The sequence below is a fragment of the Pleurodeles waltl genome, chromosome 11 (genome assembly GCF_031143425.1).
Source record: "Pleurodeles waltl isolate 20211129_DDA chromosome 11, aPleWal1.hap1.20221129, whole genome shotgun sequence".
NCBI classification, from domain to species: domain Eukaryota; kingdom Metazoa; phylum Chordata; class Amphibia; order Caudata; family Salamandridae; genus Pleurodeles; species Pleurodeles waltl.
Window position 1 is genome coordinate 708,818,246 of NC_090450.1, and position 15,184 is coordinate 708,833,429.

The 15,184-nt window shown below is 43.6% G+C and overlaps 1 protein-coding gene across 4 annotated transcripts in view; it reads left to right on the top strand.

The window, feature by feature from the left end:
* The window catches only part of LOC138266027 (PH and SEC7 domain-containing protein 4-like), a 257,026-nt gene that overhangs the window by 165,871 nt on the left and 75,971 nt on the right, over positions 1–15,184 (top strand). For all 4 annotated transcript variants that reach the window (XM_069214335.1, XM_069214338.1, XM_069214336.1 and 1 more), the window contains 2 exons: positions 8,563–8,621; positions 14,115–14,204. In XM_069214335.1, the coding sequence (XP_069070436.1) occupies positions 8,563–8,621; positions 14,115–14,204 (149 nt within the window). The remainder of the gene's footprint in view (positions 1–8,562; positions 8,622–14,114; positions 14,205–15,184) is intronic.

Sequence of the window (15,184 nt, forward strand, 5' to 3'; positions counted from 1 at the left end):
AGTGGCACTAGTCTTGCTGATAGAATTTGGTTTAGAGCATGTTTTCCCAGTGCCTGGTGGAGCTGGAGTTTGGCTGATTTGTACAAATTGAGGCACCTTTAAAGACTCATGTAAGGCTTTAGCTAGGAGGGCTTCCATCTCCATTTCTTGTGAACAGTGGTACCGTTGTTTTTTTATTACAGATTTAATACTTGTGTAGTTGTCGTACTTATATCCCAGTTCTCCACTGCAAGTTGCAGGCTTTTATTAGCTGCAGTGAGACTTGTGGCGCAGGGGTTGTTGGCGCCTGTGAAGATTGTTTTTATTAGGGTCTTCCTAGTGTTTCCAGGTGCGGCTGTTATCTGAAAGTAGCATTTTGCCAAGGTGACCATGTTTTCAAGTTTTTACTGACGAAGACCAAATTCCAACCTGATCAGTGTGAGAAGGGAGGTGGAACAACTTCTTATAGGCTGTGCATTGGATCTTTTCTAGTTCGGTCACAAACACATCTTGGACTTAAGACAGTGAGTTAACAAGAGTCCATGCTGCAATGTCTTTTAGAACAGTGGAATGCTGAGAGCACCTGTTAGGCCGCCATTGAAGAGCCAGAAGTCTAATAGCTGGTATAGGCATTTTGCTCCTACATTCCAATCTTTGTCTTTCTATTTCTCTCTAATTTAGAAAATGCTGCCCTTAATGGGTGGAACCTTCAAATATCATTATATCCTGTCTGCCTTGGACTATAGTATTAGTTAAAGGCCATATGCCTTGTTCTAGGCCCATACTTTGGCTTGGGTATGTAACTTGGACAACAGTCTTTAACAAACAACATAGCCATGAACTGTGGTTTTTAATGCTATATTGTGTTTGGTGCATTGTCATGTTTTGGCATGTGTTTTAGACCTTTGTTAGGTTCGAGAGCTTTTCTTAAGGAGTGCAGTATAGAAATGGTTGTAGTTATCCAGTCTGGAGTTTATAACTGCTGGCACCAACCCTCCTCTTTCCCGTAAAGTTGGTGTTTCTTGTTGCTCTTTCTCATTTGCCAAGTTCTACCACACCGCTGTGAGAGATCATGTTGAATGCTATGCTGGACTGAAAACCAGATCCACTAGAGATATTCAGCATACGTAGAAACTGCTCCCGGGAAAGCAACTTCAAGGAAAAATCTGGAGAACTGATCAACAGACTACAACAACACATTTATAAAAAGCATCACCTAGAGTGTATGGCCAAGACTATCTCTTCTACCTTGCACCACACACTACTAGCTGAGAAGCCACCAACTGTACAACTAAAATGGACGACTTGAGATTTATAACACAGTTCCATAATGGTCCTCAACACATCCACAAAATACTTAAGAAACACTGGCACCTCCTTACCAGCAATCCTTTTCTGACTAACTGGATCTCAGAACAACCTCAGTTGGGTTTTTAATGAGCCCTAACTTAAAACAAATACTGTGCACTTCTGAATTTGAGAGCAAATGCAGAAATAGCATCTCTTTTCTGACCAAACCACCTGGTTTTTACTGATGTCATAACTTCTCCATCTGCAAATTTGACCATAACAAACTCAAATCTTTCTCTAGAGATACAGGGACCCAGATAACAATCAAACAATGGATAAGCTGTAACAGCACACTCGTCTATATCTTACTCAGGAAAACACAGGTCTCTCAGGCATCCCTAAAAAAAGGAGCAAAAGCCCTCACACGTCTTGTGCAATGTCATGCTTCATCATTGGGCTTGCTCCATGTCAGACCGGCACTGCAATGTCTGACAGGCCCTTCAAAGGGGCTCTTTGCTGGAGATATTTAGTCTGTGCCAAAGTGTGAAAAATAGGAGTCAATTTAAACCTATATGTCATGGAAGAGGAAAAAAAGAAAAGCTGGAGAGAACCAATACGAGATAAAATTGACTCGGACTCCAACTCAAAAAACAGATTTTTATTTAAGCGAGACAGGAGTCGGACAAGATTAAAAAACCAGTGTAGAGTGAAAAGGAAATAATGAACCCACACTCTACTAAGAAAGGGGAAAAATAAATGTTATTCATCCACTACAGTAAGTCAACATGTTTTGCGCCTTTTCAAGACCTAACGGATCACTTGGCGCTTCATCAGGACTATATATACTATCCATCTCCTAAGTTTAAAGTGTAAATTGCACTTGGTGTGTGTCTGATAAACAAACAACAATGAGTGAAAGTTACTCACACCAGTCGTATATCTAACTGAGAGAAACTGAGAGTTTTCGGGAATGGGACACCGGGGTAGGTCTCCAGCGATGGACTGCCGTTTCAGTAAAAACAACGACAATCCATAGATTCGCACTTTCCCATGAAGCCCTGTCCCTAGTTAAGGAGGGTTTCTCTCAGTTAGATATACGACTGATGTGAGTAACGTTCACTCATTGTTGTTTGTGGTTCACATGTATGTTCACAATTGTGTACTGGTACTCACAAGGCTAAATTTACAAACATTAGAGCATATTCTGTATCTTCATTCAGTGCTCCTATGCTCGCAGTATTGTCAGCCTTAAGAAGGCCAAGCCCTGAGCGCTGCTGCAGGGCAAAACACATGTTGGCTGTTGTTTTGTTTTTCTTCTTTATGCACGAAGATGAAAGTTGCAAGTTTTGTATAAAATTACGAGTTGTTGTGTTCTCCTTACATTATATTGTTAAATAGAAGATATTTGCAACTAGGCATGGTACAAACTGTGTTCAAATACATCCCCAAATACTAAACAAATTGCCATCTTCTGGTTGCTGCCCATCATTGGGGTTGATTGTGGTATATGGAGCTCACCACTGACATCGGAGGAACTAAACTATTGGAGGCACTGTTAAGCTAACATGGAGCATTATACAGAATTTACTTACAAGCGACAGCCGAACAAGACTAGATCAACTCAGTAGAGGTACTGTTAAGGCACCAGGAAGTAATATATGGAGTCTACCCAAGAACAAAAGAAGTGGGACACCTTTAAAGTGTTGTTAAACCACCAAAGAGCATTTGAAGAATTCTACTGAGGAGTGCCGGAAAAGCACCAAATTGGAGGCATGGTTAAACCACCAGTGTGCATTATATGGAATTTATACAGGAGTAACAAAGTAGGAACCTGCTGAATGCACTTTTAAACCTACACACTACATTATCAAGAGGTTACCCAGGAGCGAGAGAGGAGCGATCCTTTAGAGGCGCGGATAAACCATCATTGTACATTATATGAAGGTTAGTCAGGATTAACAGAGGGGCATTCCATTGTTTGCACTACTAAACCACCACGATGCATTGTAGGACGTTTAGCCAGGGGGGATAGAGTAGCAACCCATTGTAGGCACTGTTAAACTATTAAGGAGTATTATAGTGATTCGTATCAGAATGACAGGAACAACAGATGAGCAACCCTTTGGAGACACTGGTCAAACACCCAAGAGTATTATATGGAGTCTACCCAGGAGCTACAGAGGCACAACCCTTTGGAGGCCATGTGAGCATCAAAAAGTGTATTATATAGAGCCTGCTTAGGAGCAACAGAGGAGCAACCCGTTAGAGGCATTAATAAACCATAGAGGAGTATTCTGTAACGTGGGGAAGGCGCCACATAAAGATATCCTTAAACTTCCGCAGTTTACCTTGACCGCCAGGCTGGATGCCACAGCAATATAGGATTAAATAGGTGGAGGAAAGAATGAGTGGAAAGAGTGAGGGATGGCTAGAAGGTAGAGAGGAGGATGTTGAACTCCACTGGAGGAAGAACTCTGTGTATTATGGACAGGAGAAAGGGAGATAGAGGAAAATAAGGCCTGAAATGGAGCAACAAAGCGACAGAGAAATTTAGACTATAGGAGGAATTAGATGGAAAGGGAGAGAAAAAGAGAGGATAGGGAAATTGAGAAAAAGGAAAGAAGAAGAAAATGGTCAGAAAGTAAGAAAACTAAGCAAAAACTAAGCAAACATAAAAATTGTAGAACAAGTATGAATCTTCTTAAAGGTTGCTGTATATTAGCAACTCTTTTCCAGGAAGAAAATGTAAATGTTCGGTAGGTCTAAAAAATGGTGCCTTTTAGGTTTCTTTCGATGAGAGGGGTGGCTTTTCACTGGAGAAGCAGTGAATATGGCCAAGGCCTCCCTCCTTACGAGTGCCAAACAGTGGAGTCATCCTTTACTTTAGATGTTCTTACCAAAAGGACACCCAGGTGGTAGAACGGTTGCAGAATGTGAAGAAAAGGTTTTGGCAGGGTGTACTATTTATTGCTAGCAAAACACTGGTCACAATTTGCAACCAATAAATAATTTCTCCAAACTGACATTTGTACAGATAGGTTGATTCGGTAAATTCACATTCTGGGTGGGTATCAATCCAATCTGCCTCATTAATATTCATGAGATAGGTAGTAAATTGTGACTCATTCTCTTAGAGGCCATGACAGGAATGGGAGTCTGCCAGACTCCATGGTTCCACTGACCACCAGGTCTTTGTTACCTTTCAAAAAAGAAAACGTTTTTAAAATGCAACCTGTTTTCCTTAAAGGAAACAGACTGTTTTTAAAAATAAATGTTTGCTTGTTATTTTTAAAAAGTTTGTTAGAGAGTCAGCAGTGAACCACTGCCAACTTCCCATTTTTTAACATACACAAAGAAGAAGGGTTGCCATAGACACCCCTTCACATTTGAAAATGCATTACCATCACAACTTGGGGAAGCAATACCTTTTCATTGCTGTATAACCATTATTTCGGTCATAAACCACTGATACATATCAATAGAAATCACAGTTTTGAAGGAATGTCTGCAACACGCCCCTCCCAAATAGAGATTCCGTATTAATTTCTATACCAATATTAAGAGTCAGAATAAAGTTACTGACTTATAAAATGGATTCAGTACACTGCAAACATCATTTGCACATTCATAAACTCTTATTTGAAGCATTTGAGACCACAAGAATGCTTTGTACATTTGGCATTGTCACAAACAAATACTCAAATGTGGCAGATCAGCAAATCTCAGCATGGAGGGGCCATTTTAGTTAGCCATAATACTCAGATTTGGATAGAGTTTACCTCAAAGCTCTTTAGCCAAACAGTTGTAGCCATCTTTGTGTGAGAAATTACAGGAATGCCACGTACAGTTTCAGAAGTACACTATTTAACATTTACACAAGAATAAGACATCATATAGAGTTTCCTACAAAACATCCAACAAATTACACTGAAAAATTAAGTTCAGCATAAAAAGGAAGTCTGTATGAATTCATTTTAAGAAAAAAGTGAGAGAGGACAGGCTGTAGGCAAGGGAGCGGATGTTGACATCAGTAAAGAGACTTGCAGAAAAGTCTGAGTTTCTGTGCGTGAAACAGTGGGCAGGGTAGTCAATCACAGCATAGCAATGAGTGGCCATCTTAGAACTCTGTAATACTCAAACCAGGAGAGACTACATCACAAAGCCCTTTAGCCAAAGAACAACACCCATCTTTGTGTTAGATGTTAGGACACACCTCGTGTAAGGACATGAATCTGCAGTGGAATTATTTATGATGCACAGTTTTCCTGATTTATAAAAGAAAATTCACTTGCACTAAAAACCATTTCATTAAACTAAAATATAACTATTTTATGTAGGAAGTAGAGTTCAGCAGAAATGGGAAATATTTATCCGCTCCTCTAAAGAATGTTTTGTGCTGTCAACTGAATTTCTTCTCTTTGCATCCAGATCTAACCCCGCCCTGATTTTCTCTCTTGAATCTCTAAATTCAGTCGATAATACCCCATATATGGCCATCTCTGCTAAATCTTTACGTTTCCTTCATGACTCCAAGCTCACCCTAAAAAACCTATAAAAGCCATTGTTAAATCTACCAGATTCCACCTTCAAAAACTCAAGAAGCTTAAACATTTTCTCCTTTGAGGACTTGAAGCTTGGAATAGAGGCCATGGTAGTCTCTCTTCTGCACTTCAGCTCCTCCGAAATCTCTGGACTTCCAAATAGTTGATTTGCCCTTCTCAGAGCAGTGCTGTGTGTGTCATCCATATTCCTCCCAAGTACAGACATATGGGATCAAATTACCTCTGCACTTCCTAACCTCAATTGACTCTCAGGGGAAGCATGCTGTACCATGAGAACTGCATGCCCCATCTTTAAAGTTCTGAACCACCACACTCCAAAATACTTTGCCCAGATACTTTTCTTTTCTTGTGCATCTTGCTCAATCCACTACAAAGATCGATGGTTTCTCTTCATCCTCATTTCAGAAAAAAATCCACAGTGTGCAGATTCTTCTCTGGCAATGTCCCGAGAGTATGGAATGCCTAAAAATCCTCCTCAAGAACCTGCTAGCTGAGGAACACTTTTACCCCTGCCTGCTTAAATAGCGCCTTGTGTGCCGCTATCAACCTATTCACCTTCATAACAAACTGTGACTGATGCGTATCATGCACAGCACTACCAGTTGCTTATCATTACATTTTACCCTCCGAGGACTCTTTATTAATGGTGTCTTATGCAATGTTGTTTTGTCTTACTCTGTCTTCATTAAATTTATGGTGCTTTTATTTCTGTACTTGTGATTATTTACAATCTACTCCTTGTATTTGTGAGTACCACTTTGCATGAGCAACTATGCCTCACACAAGTTGCTCCTTTCTTCAGTTTACACATTGATTCCTTGATGGTTGGTACTTAACAGTCACTATGTAGGTTAAACTGCGAAATGTTATCTGCTATTTCACATCTACTAGTTATTGCAGGACTGTGAGCTACAGTGCCTTATATTAAGCATTTTACTTTAAGCTATTCTACATATTCAAATGGCTTTGTACTTGCACTCCTGACTATTTACAAACCATTCCCCACTTTATTGCAAACTGTACCCCACACAAATTGCTGCTTTATTCTACTCAAATATGTATTTCTGGATGTTGGTAGTTGGTAATCCATACACACTACATCCTAGCTTTTACCTCAGTTGTTTTTGTTTTTTGTATCTTAAACTGCTAAATGTTGCCTGCTTTGTCAAGATTACTAGTCAATGCACAACTCCCTAATTTTTACCCATATGTGTTCCTGTTATCCGGCATACACTGAATTTAAACTAACCTTATGTCCCATTAGCCACCTCTTATATGATTGTGACAGAGCCCTATATATACTATAACACTGGCTGTTTTTCACTACTTCCTGGTGTTTTCACAACCACCTATATACAGCTCTGAAATCCTGCTTGGTGGTTGCACAGGCAGGCATATTTACCCAGAGACACTGGGGATGAAGACAAGGAAACAGGAGGCATCTCTGCAATAGCATCCCAGAACGGGAGAAGGGCTTGCAGAAAAAGGAGGCTTTTCATGAAAGGCATTTACGAGTATATGCATCAGCAATCCTTTAGCACCACTACTCATTCTCACAGATGCAGGTCACAAAGGTACAAGCATAGATGTACGTCATGTCCCTAGTGTGTGGCAGACAATTTTCCTATAAACAGGAGCCCATGTGCATTGCTTGGACCAGGCTCCAATTAGGACACAGGTATGGGCTTCAGTGAATGGAGTAATTGTTCAGTGGGGGCAATCTCCTAGCTGAAGCATCTCCGCCAAGATGTTTGTCTTGAATACCATTGAGGGAAGTGTAAGATCCAAGACCTCAGCCACCCTCCGCACCACCATTGCGAATGAGGCACCCTCCTCCATAATCATGGTAGAGGAGGAGACAAGGCCAGTGTCTGGATAGGTGAAATATCTCTGAGGCAGCAATGTGGAATTCCCTGTACATGTTCACGAAGTACTATTGCCTGGAAAGTCAGGTCCGGCATGATGGCCACTTTGCCCGTTCAGTCCTGCAGGCCTTATTAGTCTGACCTGAATCGCAGTACCCCCTCCACTGAGGTATTGCTTGGTAATCTAGTCTAAGGTGAGGAATCTGCTGTTTGCTGCTATAAATATGTATCAAATTAACAAGTTTCTTACCTTGAGTAACGCCTTATTGGGTAGACCTCTATCTAGCTGCAGATTCCTTACCAACACACCCTTCCTCCTCGCTCTGCCAAGGGATTTCCGAGAAAAGAGCTAATTTCCCTTTTAAGGGCTCTAGCTTAACGCACTGGTGGTCGTTGTTCTTCGTGGCTCTGCACTTCTGACGTGATATGTTTTGAAAAGATACTGATGTCAGCCCGCTGGGATGGCATCTATTTAGGCACATCTGCATGTCACTTCTGGTGCGAAAGATGGCATGTGGAGCCAAATGACGCCACCTACCGCGCACAGGGGTACTGCTCACCAGAAGTTCCGGATTCAGTCTGACGCTTGGGGAATATTCTAAGGTGAGGTATCTGCAGCTAGAGAGAGTCTCTGACAGATAAGTTATTACCGAAGGTAAGTAACTTGTTTGTTTCTTCATGTGCTCCCCTTCCTCAGCTTCTTCATGCACTCCCCTTCGTCTAACTCATTCCTCCCCCTGCATTACCCTCATATCCTAAATTTATTTTGCATATTTGCATCTTTGGTTTTTCTGTTCTGTGATAAAAGTTGACTTGTGAGCGTATGTGTTCCTCCTCATGGTTCCATCCATGTTCTTCTCATCTAGATGCTGTGCACACCCTCACCTGCGCTGTCATGTTACTGAACACAGACCTGCATGGAAAGGTATGTCGTTTTAGCTACGGGCATCCCTCATCATGGTAATCTCTGAGATCAAATGTGTGAATCTGTCATCTCAGGGTCTGGGGTAAGGAGTCAGAGATAGAGACCTCTGGTCACACACAAGATTAGTGAAGGCAGAAAAGGACCCTCGACTAGTTTACGCCTCCTGCAGGCCCTGTGTAGTCTCTATCTTCCTATTCTCCTAAAGCCTGCTGTGCTGTGCGCGCTCTTCACCTATCCCAAACACAGATGAGCCCCCATTTCATTTCTCCGTAGTGCTGCAGCTGATTTCCACCCTGCTGGTGTAAGAAGACTAGAGACGCTGAGGAGACCTGACCATTTTAGGGGCACTTCCGAGTCATCCACAGATGCCAAGCATCGTGTTTTTTTTCATTGCATTGTGGTACTTGTAGTTTTGATTTGTAGTTTTGTTGCACACTATATTTATGTGCAGGGAGGGTTATTGCTCAACGCAGCCGCAGGTGCATAAGGCCTGGGGCACGGTGCATGGAGCGGAGAGCCTGGATCGTGCTGCCGTGTGCCAGGAGCAGATAAAGCGGCTTCGGCGGCAGCTCCGTTGGGAAGCATCGAAGCTAACAGCGCGCGCGCCTTTCACGTCACGGCGCTCGGACTGAGCCCTGCTGCTGGCGGGAGATAGGCACCCGCGGGATTGCCTATCGGGATTAAGGAGACCGAGCGTTCAGTGCCCTCTCAGGCGGGGCCAGCTGGTTTTTGGGACACGGGAGTCGGCGTCGGGAATGCTCGTTACGGTTCACAATCCTAAACCTCGTCACACGCTTGAGCATTTCCGTTTAATCCACCCTGAGATCAGAGAGCACGCTCGCAGGCCTGCTATGATACTTTTTGTGTTTTGGCTTCGAGCCTAGAAAACAGGCTTGCCCCCAGCGCGAGGGACAGAGGCGCAAAGGATGGATTTGGAGTGGGGCGGGCCCATAGCACAGAATAATTGCCCTCTCCCTGTAGGAATACTGTTCTTCTATAGTGTATTTTCCTTCGAAGAAGGGTTGAATACAGAGCTTTACATTGTGTCACCTGACATAGGATTAAACGGTCTCATACGCATAAAATGACATGCACACATGTAGTGCGTTTCTTCACAGAAGGCATATGCGGTACAGTAATGTTCGCACAGTCTGCCTTCCACCCTTTTCTTTCAGAGTGATTTTCTAAGAGGACTGAAGTCTTTCGGAGCTAGGGTGACCAGACGATTCGGATTTCCCCGGGATAGTCCCGGTTTCACAGGACTGTCCTGGTGTCTCGACACTTTTCTTCCTTTTAAATACATGCCCCGGTTTTTGGGATAAAGCAGTGGTCGAAGTGCATTTAAAAAACAGGAAGGGAACTCTGATACTGTGCGCAATGGGAGCCGGGTGAGCGAGCGTGGGGGCGGAGTCAACCGTGATTAAAAATATGCTGTAACCTTTTTTTGGTCTTCAAGTAGTTACGTACCTAATATCACTCCTCTTAAATGAAAAATAAACGCAAGTTAAGTTAATCAGTGTGCAATGCGCGATTGTACATTATGAAACCTCTATTGGGTAATGCACTGCAGAGGCCTGTGGGTGTAACCAGAAAGCAACAGAATTGAATCCTAGTTGGTGCATTGAGGAAGAGTGACTTGTGTATGTTTAGTGTTACAAGGTCCACGTCTGTGACAGAAAGCACTATGAATATTTAAGTCATTTTAAACTTTACACGCAGTAAAAGATAAGCCATTACAAAATGTGTAAAAAGGTTTAAGTTGAGCCTTGAGCATAAAAGGACATTCTTCAGGTGCAGTTGGCTCCTTACTTCTCCGGCACTCGGTGCTACAGTGCCTGCTGCATTATTTGTACTGGATTCCCTTCATGAGGAGCCTATCTGTGACTGTTGGGAGTTCAGTCAAGAGCGTAGCGGCAATGTGATTTCCAGTTGTACCAGTTTATCACAGCATCGGCAAAGACAACAATAGCATTTACATTTATAAAGCCGCTTCCTCCCCTCAGGTATACCCCAACAGAAGCTGCTGTTTATTTTTTAGCAAACAAGCAAACATTCTACCTCAGATAAGAGAAAGATTTTTGCTTCTCTGTTCATACTTATTCGTAAAACATTACAACAGCTTGGCTAAAATAAAAGGATGAAAAATTTAGCGCGCTGGCAGAATCAGTTTCGGTGGCAATACGGCTTAGTTGATGCACATCTCTGATGAGTATGAAAGACCACAGTACCAAACAAAAGGACAAGTATTGTCAGTTTAAAGAAATTAGTATCTGCAATCGCCCGTGTTTTGTCGCTGTGAACTGAAATCACCTTTATGAAGATTGGCATTGCCTCGACTCTGCCCCCCTCTTAGGGCACTGACACCTCTGTTTGTCACTAGCAGCATCTCCTGTGGCGAGACCTCCCTGTTGTGGCCTCAGGAGGGGTGGGAGGAGGCGTACCACTTGTTGTGACTGGTCCGACGGGTCCATTGTCATTCTTTTTGTGACGATGGCAGGCTAACGGTCTCTAACATCCTTACAAGTAGGTAGGAAAAAAGCAGCCCACATCTGGCCTCAACCAATGCGCCTCTGCACCGGCAGAATGCCCTATTTCCTCGTCCAATCCACTTCTGCTTGTCAACTGTCAGAATTAACCGTCCGGGGACGGTTGTCTTTTCACTAAAAGTAAGAGAATGGTTTTCCTAAAATTTAAAAAGGTATAGGCATGCCATGCCCTGCAGAAACTACCCACTTTGACCACTGGGATAAAGATCAGGTCACTCTGGAAATCCGAGTTGAAAGTTATGCTCTCCTTTCACTTGAATGTTTGACGTCTGAAATAAAGTAATTTACGCTGCATGCTCCCAGCAGAGGAAAGTGGAGAGAAAAGAGTAAGGGAGGGGGCATGAGGGTGTTGGTGGGGGGATTCCACCATTGCTAATAGCTAATGTTATTCAAAATACAAATATATATTTACAAGTCCATGCAAAACAACAGGACAGGCCAGACATAGAATAAAGACTAAGGGGGTCATTCCAAGTTTGGCGGGCGGCGGTTGCTGCCCGCCAAACTTAAGCCGCCAATTGGCCGCTCCGCGGTCAAAAGACCGCGGGGGCCATTCTGACTTTCCCGCTGGGCCGGCGGGCGCCCGCCAAGGAAGCACCCGCCGGCCCAGCGGGAAAGGGCCTGCAACACAGAAGCCGGCTCCGAATGGAGCCGGCGGTGTTGCAGGTGTGCGAAGGGTGCAGTAGCACCCGTCGCGCTTTTCACTGTCTGCTAGGCAGATAGTGAAAAGCTTAATGGGGCCCTGTTAGGGGGCCCCAGGACACCCGTTCCCGCCATCCTGTTTCTGTTTCAGAAACAGGCTGGCGGGAAGGGGGTCGGAATCCCCATCGCCGCCATGGAGGATTCTCCCAGTCGGGGCTAATCCGGCGGGAAACCGCCGGACCCGGCTGGGCGACCGCGGCTTTACAGCCACAGTCGGAATGACGTGTGAAGCACCGCCAGCCTGTTGGCGGTGTTTCCGTCATTCGCCACCCTCGCGGTCGATGACCGCCCGGGTTGGAATGAGGGCCTAAATGCTTTAGTCCTACCTTTCTGTCTTGCCTGTCCCAGTTTTTGCATCTCAAAGTCTGGTCACCTTATTTGGAGCTTGTGTTTAGGGATACACCACCTCCCACCCCCCAAATCCGGGTTCTCCTGTAAGGAAAGTTGGTTTCCAGTAAGCTGGTGTAGGCAAGTCAGTTATCTCAGGGACAGAAATGATGGCAGACCCCAGGTGATGCCTGGTTTATGGAGAGGTCCTGCTAGGGTGACCGGTTAAAGTGGATGCTTTCGGGGAGCTGGTGTAAGGAACTTGTGCCGTCAGAAAATGGTGTGGGGGCGGGAGGGGCGAGGAGGCTGTCCTTCAGAATTGCCCATTGCAAGAGGATGCACACCCACAGAACTGGGGTAGAGAAGGTAGGCTTCTAGTGAGTTGTTGAAAAGAGCAGTAGTTGCTATAATGGATTTCTCTTTATGCAGTACCTGGCTTAAAGCGGAAGGGGTGCTCCAAGGTGCCTGGTTTAAGGCAGTGCTCTCCCAGTGAATTTGTTTAAGAAGCAGCCGCTCCGAGGTAACTGGTGTAAGCACAGGGAACTCTGCAAGCTGGTTAAAGGAGAAGCTCTTTCACAGAGCTGGTGTATAGCAGACACTCTCATGTAGCTGTATGTCGAAGGTCGACTATCGGGCCACACACACTTTGTTAGTCACATACTGTGAGATATCATACAGGTCCCTTATAGAATTATTGTGTAGTAGGCTAACCACCAACTTGCATTTTGTGGTGACTACTGCCGCTAAAATAGACTCTCTGAATAACCTTGGAGGGATATGTGAAGGGGCAGGAGAGTATTTGTTGCTTGATGTAGGCTGTGAATATAGAGAGACAGTATGATGAGTCAAAGAGTCCAATCTGCCAACGGGTGATGGACAATAATTAGACACACCATGGTAAAACTGTATTAAAAGTCATCCAAAGCACACACTGATATCAGCGAGAGGGAGACTTAATTGCGCTTCAAAGTATCCCATTGTAGTGACGGATGGTATAGCTGTGTGTTTGTTTCGTGTCTTCTTCGTAATGAGTGTATTGGTTTAGGAACGTTGATGTTGGTTACAAGTCACAGTGTCTTTGTCGGAAATAGCATTTGACATAAATATCATAATATTGTTTGCAAAAAAAGTGCCCAGTAAGTGCTGTTTTTTTATTAACCACAGGGTGTTGTTTTTTTATTAACATCTCCAATGAAAATCTTTTTTTGTTTTTAGTATTTAGGGTACAGTATTCATGTCAGCTTGTATTCTGGCACCGTACCCAACATGACTGTATAAACGTGCCCTATGGTTTCTCCTGAGTGAGGGTTGTCATGATATGCCTGTTTTTTGCATCCACCCTGGGGCGATAGAAAGGCGCCCCTTGGTGTGCACTAATTAGAGGCAGCTGGGATAAATATCTGACTACAACAACAAGGAGGAGTGTAAGTCTAGCTCTTGGGGTGCATTGCTTGCAGCCTGCACTGGAAGTGCAGATCACTGTCTTGGAATGTCTTGAGCGGAGTCTTCTGTGTTGTGGTGCCAAGACATCAGTTTGGTTCTGCATCCTTAGTTTAGAAAAAACAACTCTTCACTTCCTCTTCCTTGCTGAACCTCAGATGGCCTTGCATGTTTCTTACCCTATCTGGTAAGTATTGCCACATAGACTAAGAATGATGATCCACCAATGGTCATCCTCTTACAGGAGTAAAGGGATCAAGTTCTGGGGGCTTTCACAGTGTGCGTATGTTAGGGACAAGCTCCTTCAGGAGCTGTTGCAAGGAGTAGGCCTGTCAGCAAGTTGGGTTGAAGAGGTCTTCCAGCTCGCTGCCAAAGCCCATTCTTTTTGAAGGATTGGCTGTCCTGTAATGTATGTTTGGCTGTCCTCTTTACCTTATCTACTAATGAATGTATGCATTTTTCTCTTTTTTGGTGACAGAACATCGGTCGGTGCATGTCCTGCCCTGAGTTTATCATCAACCTCGACGGCATGAATGACGGGACAAACTTCCCAAAGGACCAGCTGAAGGTAGTGCAGTAGAAGGGTGCCTGGTCAGCTGGGCGGGCAAGGGAGGGCAGCTTTCCTAGAAGAGAAATCTTGCTGTCCCACATACATACAGATCTAATTCTTAGGTGGAGGCATGGGGGAGGTCACATATCTTTAAATGAAAAATATTGTTATTGTCATGTGGCACTTGTAAAGTGTAGAATTAGCCATTAGTATGGCTTTACAGCACATTCTGATATACCATCCGATTTGTACTGCTGTATATCCGCTGAAATGGACTCCTCTGATATATCCTTCATCTATCCTACCCCTCTCTGTGACAAACAGCGGTGAAAAATATAGCAAATAACTGATTGTTTCTATTTTTTCATACCAACTCTGCAGTCTGAAAAGGAAACTCCCTCTCCGCAAAACTGAACATACCATTTTTATTTGCCATTTGTTTGGAGTAAATGTTTCGGGACATTTTAAGACCAATTGCTGTCACTTTTGTTTCAATAAAAGTAGCAAATTTACTTCTAGTTCACAAACTATTCGTTGCTAGTTAATAGTGCTGGTCTATGTGGAAACTTTTTGGAGCACTTCATAAAAAAAAAAAAAAAAAATCCTTCTTTTTTTTCTTTTTTTCCATCTTCCCGTCAGCAGGCATGAACGGCTAGATTAGCTTTTTTATTTTAAAATATAGCCAGTCAGAATTATTAACTATACTAGAATGAAAAACATGACCGATTCCATCCCTCTCAATTCCCTTTAAGAAGGAGGTGTAAGGCATGGATTAGCACTAGAATCACAATAACGCGAAAGACCTATACGGTAACTGCTTGTTTAAAGAAGCTAGCAGCTCCCTTGCTGCACAGTGCGCAGCAGCGTTAGTTGGAGCATCAGTTTATTTTTACAGTTTCTGTGAGGAGTATCTGATCAATGCCAGGTGCCCGCTTCTCCCTTCCTGACAGGAGAATTTTATACTTTTCAAAACTGTCACCTTTAAGTCTGCATATTTG